Source organism: Oreochromis niloticus, linkage group LG13 (genome assembly GCF_001858045.2).
Source record: "Oreochromis niloticus isolate F11D_XX linkage group LG13, O_niloticus_UMD_NMBU, whole genome shotgun sequence".
Classification (NCBI taxonomy): domain Eukaryota; kingdom Metazoa; phylum Chordata; class Actinopteri; order Cichliformes; family Cichlidae; genus Oreochromis; species Oreochromis niloticus.
In genome coordinates this window covers 32,025,873-32,033,552 of record NC_031978.2, presented here as the reverse complement: position 1 = coordinate 32,033,552, position 7,680 = coordinate 32,025,873, and the positions used below count along the sequence as shown (strand labels likewise).

The 7,680-nt window shown below is 40.1% G+C and overlaps 1 protein-coding gene across 1 annotated transcript in view; it reads left to right on the top strand.

Annotated features, from left to right (window-relative positions):
• The first annotated feature begins 1,797 nt into the window (after positions 1-1,797).
• The window catches only part of slc18a2 (solute carrier family 18 member 2), a 35,515-nt gene continuing 29,632 nt past the window's right edge, over positions 1,798-7,680 (top strand). Inside the window, exons 1-6 of the mRNA XM_003454988.5 lie at positions 1,798-2,134; positions 2,243-2,421; positions 4,285-4,618; positions 6,804-6,862; positions 6,956-7,039; positions 7,562-7,654. Of these exons, the coding sequence (XP_003455036.1) occupies positions 2,289-2,421; positions 4,285-4,618; positions 6,804-6,862; positions 6,956-7,039; positions 7,562-7,654 (703 nt within the window). The 5' untranslated portion in view covers positions 1,798-2,134; positions 2,243-2,288. The remainder of the gene's footprint in view (positions 2,135-2,242; positions 2,422-4,284; positions 4,619-6,803; positions 6,863-6,955; positions 7,040-7,561; positions 7,655-7,680) is intronic.

The following is a 7,680-nucleotide window of genomic DNA, read 5'->3' as shown; positions in this document are numbered from 1 at the left end:
ACGTGTTTTGTCCAGCAGGTGCCACCGAGAGAACACGTCAAGCCTAAAGCACTAAACCAGTTTTAGCACTACTAGCTGGGTTACTCGTGAAGGCTTTAACAGCACATCTCTACCTACCACTATACTTACAATAAAGAAGTATAGACAACATTGTTCTAACATTACCAAATCCACAGTGTTAACTTTAAACATAGAGTGTTATAATATCCCAGACTGTCTTATCTTTGCTTCATTACTTTTGTTTGAAGCAGCAATCCTTGTTGACCTAAAATAAACTCTACACATGAGACGTGTTGGGCTCATGGTACTGATGAACATTTAGCTGAATTTGGCTGAAATCTGGCTACAACCAATGAGCGCAATCACCATAGCAAGAGGACACAAAATACTATAGTTTATTGTACTGTCTTAGAATAGAATAGCTCTTTATTGTCATTGTACATGTGCAATGAAATTGTGTGTGCATGTATGGAATAAAATATAAATAGACAGCAGGAACAAATATCAAACAGGAGAAATAAACACAATCAAAATACAAAACAAGAGAAATGCATAGAAAAATAAAGACACATATTAGAGTTGCAAAGTGCTTAGTGTGGCTCATGAGCCATGCAGAAAACTTTGTAAATATTTGGATCTCTTTGCAGTGGTAAGGTGGAGCGGTCGTGGTCTGGTGCTAGTTTTCCAGGTTAATCTGCAGGTGTGAATATGAAGGTGCATTGTTGTCTGCCTCTCTGTGCTAGCCCTGTGATTCATTACAGCTGGGACCAACTCCAGAAGATGGGCGGACTGACTTCAGTTCCACTGGGCTCAGTTTTTTCTATAGCTCCAGTTTTTCCCAGGTGCTGTATTTTTTAGCACCCTATAATATTAGAAATGAAACAGAACCCTGGTTATCAGATAATCCCGTCTGAGCAAGAACTCGCACGGTGGTGATGGAGTCTCTCTTTCAACATGAAGAGAGCAAAGGAGGGAAACAGAAAATAAAAGAGAGAAGAAAGAAGCAGAAAGAGGGTGTGAACCACAAACAGGACAAAACACAAACTACAGGAGGGTATAGACAAAGTGCGCAACAGAGACATATACAGGCATGGTTAGTAAAAAAAATAAGTGAATGTTGTAAACATGCTCAGTGCATCACAGGAAGTCCTCCAACAGCCTGAACATTAAGCAGCATAGATAAAGATGCAATGTTACATTTCACAAGCTGTGAAATGAGTCAAGAATGTTCATGATGTGTGAATATTACACTTCAATCAACTGTGCCTGCTAGAAACATTGAGAATATGAACTTGTTCACGATCTGTCTTTGTATCAATGATGCTAAAGTTAGTGCTGTGTTCAATAAAAGCATTTTTCACATGACTGAATTTGCTAACAAACTCTGCTTTGTCCAGTTTGCACCACTTAGGCATGTTTTACATGTTTAATGCATTATTACATGTTTTGCTTATTAGTTACAACATAAACTAAGAAGCAGCTGGCAGTGGAGAGGGAGGTTACACAGAGTTAGTGTCAGGCTGAATATTACCTCAGGGGCTGGACAGTTCTTCATCTGTGGCTGTACATCAGGAGGTGAGCAGGTCACCTACTAATCAGCAGGTTTGTGTTTCGATGTTCTTGGGCAAGATGCTAACCAATTATAAATGTGTGTGAACAGTAGGAAAAGACATGCCTGTATGAATGAGGCTCTCTGCTTACATCGCCACGCACAAACCGGCTGCCTCTTAAAGACAGTCATATAGCAGCGTCTTTATCTCAGTGGATGAAGCAGCACCTTCACATTAGGATGTTGTAAAATGGCGCCATATAAACTGCACTGAAAGCAACCTGTGACACCATTAATGCTCCAGCTGTTGTAACATTACACAACACTACATTTGCATGCAGTGTTGTAGTTACTTAGCTCAGGAGCTAGAACAGTAGTCAGTGTGTATATGTGATGAGTGACCTGTCCATCATCACTGAAGCCCAGCTGTTGTCCCGTTTGCTTCCTCGTGTCTATTGTTTAAAGTGTATTATCAGGTATCTACACGTAAAGGGGGTATGACGTCAATAGCGGGTCCAGTCAGTAGAAAGACCTCATCATCTCCTCCCATCTCTTGCCTCTCCAGCTCGTCCTTCCACATCTAAGGTAGGATTTCATCGCTCACTTTCTCTTTTACTAACTTATCATCAGTTTTAAACAGCTGATATTTATTTTTAAGTTACTGACCCATCATTGCCGCTTGTCTCTTTCCAGGAGTACTTACCTTTTCGATTGTATTGCGCTTTTCGGGACTTGCGCCATGGGGGGATTAGACGCACTCCGGCAGTTTAATTTGGTCAAATGGCTCAGAGAGGAGAGACAATCGAGGAAACTGATTCTCTTCATTGTTTTTGTCGCTCTGCTTCTGGACAACATGCTGCTGACGGTAGTCGGTAGGTGCTTTTCTCACCTTCTCTGTAAAGTTTCTTGCTCCGCTCTCTCTCTTTGCGCAACAGGTAGTCAGGTTTGTCTGTCAGAGGTGCTTGGCTGTCTCAAAGAGGCGCTTCTTGTGCACTGCAGTTTAATATCTACCAAAATCTGCCTCATCCAATTAAATGACGGCGTTTGAACGGTAGATCTGTATCCACGCTGCCAGCACATGTTTAACTTCACAGTTTGGTTTGAGATGTACTGACGTCCGACTGCTCTCCATTAGAAAAACATACAGAAAGATCGGACTTAATGTCAGCTTTGAGCTATCTGCCAAAGCTGTTATTACTGTAGGAGGAAACACATCTCTTACTGTGCTTCTTATGTACGACCTGCTCTTTCTAAAAGAACAGATTTAGATTCCCTTCAGGTCTGTTTTACAAAGAAATAAAAAAATCTATGAAATTATCTATTTATAATTACTTGCTTTGTAACATGGCAGTATGTTACTGATGGTGTGGCTGCATTAAATGTTAATTATAACATATTCATCACACATGTCTGCTGTGCACAGACCTACAGTTTTCCATAAGTGCAGGAAAAAATGCATAACAGCCTCTATGAGCACATTTTCACGTTTTATGAATTTGATAGCAATACTCGATTTTTGGTCTGTCATTTTAATTTAATTTAATCTTTATTTAACCAGGAAGTCCCTTGAGATTAACATCTCTTTTGCAAGGGTGACCTGGCTAATGCCATACAGCATTACAATCAAATAACATCAAAGCAGACAAAACAAGATAAAACAGGTCAGACTCAAAACTATTCAAATAGAAGGTCCAGTTTATGAAGAACAGTCACGAAAGCAAAATACATACAGACAAGAAATTAATAAACATATTTATGAATATGTGTAATAAAGATGTGTAAATGGACCTGAGCACATCCAGTTTATTCCAAGCCAAAGCATATTTTTAACAGGACGAAGAAGATGAACACTGAGAAAAATTAACAATCCAACAATAAATGCACTGAAGATTGGTGGAGCCAATAAACCACAGACTGATAACCAGAATGTGCAGCGTCAGAGCTACAACCCACAGTAAGATATAGAGGGACAAAGCAGAGCCCGCAGGAGAGAGGAGACACAAAGTTAATGACATTTAAGAGCGGCATAAATGCACAGTGAGTGAAAGAGAGGAGAGCAGAAAGAAGGTGACACCAGGCCAGCTTGTGCACAGCAGGCAGGATGTTGTTGATCCTGATTAATTCATGTGTAAATATTTAGTATGACAGCTGTTTGTTTGTATGGTTTTTAATGGCTAATTTGCATCTGCCAATCTGTTCTACTAGTTGCAGTTCACACATAGACTGTATTCAAAAGATGGTTGTGGTTAGCTTGCACCGCAGTGAATACACGAGCCGGCTGGCAGCTTCTCAATCACACAGTAATAGTATAATCTGCTTTATCATTCTTTTTCATTTTAATGGGGACCATAGTTTACACATCAGGAAACTGTTAGTCAGATGAAATCATTCAGAGACCGTCTTCTCTATCCAGTCTCTCTTTGCAACCACAGGATTTCCCCTTATTAGAGCATTAAAGCAGGATTATTGCTTTGCACGGGAGCTGTTTTGTTTGTAAATGTAAAAATGGTTACATGTATTCATATTTGGAGCTTTTTTTCAAATGTAAAAAAATAAACTCTCAAGGGTGTCAGCCGAAGCACTGAGGGTTTGAGGTTTGTACAATTCCTGCAGAAACTACTCTTACCTTTCTTCTCTGTTGTCATACGTTGCAGTAAAGTCTGGATTAGCATCAGTCAGCCTTTCATGTCAGATTTCAGTATATTGTTTCTCTCTCCCCTCCTTATACCCACCAGTTCCCATCATTCCCAGCTACCTGTACACTCTGGATGAGTCGACAGACGTGCTAAAGAACAACACGGCACCGAAGCAGGATTCTCCAGCATCCTTCCAAAGCATTGTGTCCTTATACGACAACACTGTTAGGCTGTCTGGGTTCAATACTACAGCTAGGACTACTGACCTGGTCCCTCCAACCCCTACTGGTACACAGCTCCCACCAAACTCAACCGACTGCCCCCGGTCCACCAACAAGCTGATTAATGAAAATGTCAAAGTAGGAATGCTGTTTGCTTCCAAGGCCACCGTGCAACTGATTACCAACCCATTTGTAGGGCCAATCACAAACAGGTAGGTTTTTGTAATTAGTCTGTGTTTCTTTGTCAATGTATACAGTAGTCATTGAGCTGATTACCTTAGATTTAGAAGGCATTATGCCTCTTGTCACTTTTGTAGAAGCATGCCAAATATTCATTCAAAAAATACTCGAAGGAATTCAAAGTTCTTGCATCTCTTGCACAGTTAAACTAGATCCTACATGTTTTTCATTTTAAAGTACAATCTATATGTATTCTGTCAGGTCAATATTTTTCTCTTTCTTTCATTTAAATACAAACAATACTCAGGGAAACAGCATGACGATGGATTTCTGGGAGAACGCAATGTTTTAAATGCATGTGTATCAGAATCACATAAGCTGACTGAGGTAATACTGTGAAGATTCAAGAAAAGATTGAAAGCAATGAAAAGAGTAACAGAATGTAGAGATTCTATAACATGTTGCAAAAAACATTAAAAGAAAAGAGAGAAAATAACCAAAAGAAATGATTAGTGAAGACAGACTGACAAAGGACAGGACGACAGGCTTCCTGTCAGACTGTAGAGGCTTCCTGATGCCCGAGGCAACATTTTGGTTCAAATTTCCCTTTGTGTCAAGAGAGGTCTGTGTGGAATTCCACTTATGGTCTTATCTAAGACAAGAGAAGGAACAGACTCCCATTTTAAGTTCTTAGTAGGAAAACATGGTGAACGCGTGAGGTCCATGTGTCTTTGACGGTGCAGTGCCGTGTCAGCTACAGACGTCCGACTGAACTAAATAGAGCAGAATTCCTGATTATACGTTTCTGCACGTGTGTGTCTGTTTGTTCATACATGGGTAGCTCCGCAGTGAATCAGTCACTTCACTTGAACACTTGAATATTCAAAGCCCTTCATTAAAAATACAGTTTTTTAAATATTTTTTAGATTGTTGAAGAATTAAAATAAATACATTTAAAATGACATTTTTGTGGGAGAAACATATTAATGTAAAGTGCAGTCACTGCCATGGTTGAGAATTTCCAACTTCCACTGTTGTAGATGTTATACATGATGAAGGAACCAAACTCTAGTACTGAGCTTACATCTAGGAACATAACTGTCAGAAGCAAAGATTATCTAACATTATCACTGCATTATTAAACATGAGGTGACTGTGCCTAAAACTCAAACTCAGCTTACACCTGTTAGTACAACAGTCTGCTGTACTCACTGTATTTGGTGTTTTACTTGCTCCCTGGAGGAAAAGCTGCAGAATTCATTTATGATTTCAGAGAAGATAAATCCATTCGTGTAGACTCTACAGAGTGAAGTCGTATCTTTGTAACTTTACAGTCCAGCCTGGTCCTGGTCCTGGTCCTGGTTTTCAGCCTTCAACCAGATTTCTGTTGCATGGTTACAGAGTTAGTAACTGATGGAGTTAGATTAGCTGTTGTCACTATTTCATTAAAATTAGACAAGGTTTCATAGATGTCCATGGCTCAACCATCCATCAGCTGCCGACGTGAGAGTCCACCGCGGGCTGTGACTAAACTGAACCTGAATAAAAATGGCATAAAACACATGACCTGAGACATGTAAGATTTTATCATGTTGGTGAAAACCACATTTGAACGGTTCTGAATGATTTGAAATCCTGCTGATGGTGAGAGAACATTTTCCAAACGGTGAGTTAGACGTTTAGGGCGGAGGGAAAAGCGTAACTCCACCTGAAAGGCAACATTTAGTGTCTCATACAGACACCTACATATGCTGTAATTGAAGCAAAGAATATGCTCCTATTACGGCTTCTTAGTCACCTTCTCTGCTGCCGGAGGACAATACAAGGCCAGTCAAGCATGTCAGGTATCTAAGCTATGATTTTGTTTTGATGGGGATGGCAGCTTTCAGCCTTTTAATCTTCCTCCACTGTTTTGGTTAACAGGCTAACATTTAAAAGAGAACACCACATGCAAAAGAACCTTATGGTTTGTCAAATCCTTTGCTATTATCAAGTTTATTAATGATATTGCATTATTGCGCCACATGTAGTTTTAGACCACACCCTCACCCATTTAGTAACTATCCATCAAACCAATGCTTTCTTTATGTATTCTTATGTATTATGACTGAATCATCTTCCACTGATGTTATTATAAATGTGTCTTTTCTAAGTTAAAGATAAAGACTTATGTTGGACATTTCTAATGTCTGCCTTTTATCCTCTGTGTCCATTCAGGATCGGATACCAGCTTCCCATATTTGCTGGCTTCTGTATAATGTTCATCTCTACTATCAGTAAGTTCCAGCAAACACATGTTCATGATGAGAAGCAGCAGTTTTGCATCACGTCTGATGGTTCTTTGTTTGTCTTGGTGTCCCTGTGTGAAGTGTTTGCCTTCTCATCGAGCTACGCTCTGCTGTTTCTGGCCAGATCGCTTCAAGGCGTGGGTTCGTCCTGCTCGTCTGTGGCTGGTATGATCTCCTCGTTAGTCTTTAAATATTCACTGTTCTGTATATCTGAATGCATTAACATTCATTCATTGTGTAGAGCCTCTTTATTTAAAATCATTGTCCCATTATGGATTTACAGGAAACTTTCTGTTTGAAGGCCTGAAGCATATCTGCAACGTCTACCTGTTTGGGTGTGAGAATAGATCATCATTGACTTGATAATAAACTAGATTAAACTGGAGGATGACATAAAACAAATGATGAAGTTATAATCTGATGTGTGCTCAGCGCTGAAGAACAGACTCCAACAGATCTGCGCCCAACAACTCTAGTTTCATTTGTTTTTGTATTTCTATTGTGAGTCGTGCAGTTTCACTGAGCAGCTGTCGTTTCCTGCTCTTACAGAGCAACAGTACAATGGCCTGTATGTTGCATGTTGCACACACTGGCCTGCAGCGCTCCTGCTGAAACAAACACGTTCTGATCTTTTTCTGTCTGTTCTGAATTTCCATCACCTGATCCATACAACTGTGTGTTTTTCAGGGATGGGAATGCTCGCCAGTGTGTACACAGATGATGAGGAGAGAGGTCATGCCATTGGCATTGCCTTGGGAGGTTTGGCCTTAGGAGTGTTAGGTATGTGTGTGTAGCTTGTCAGTTAT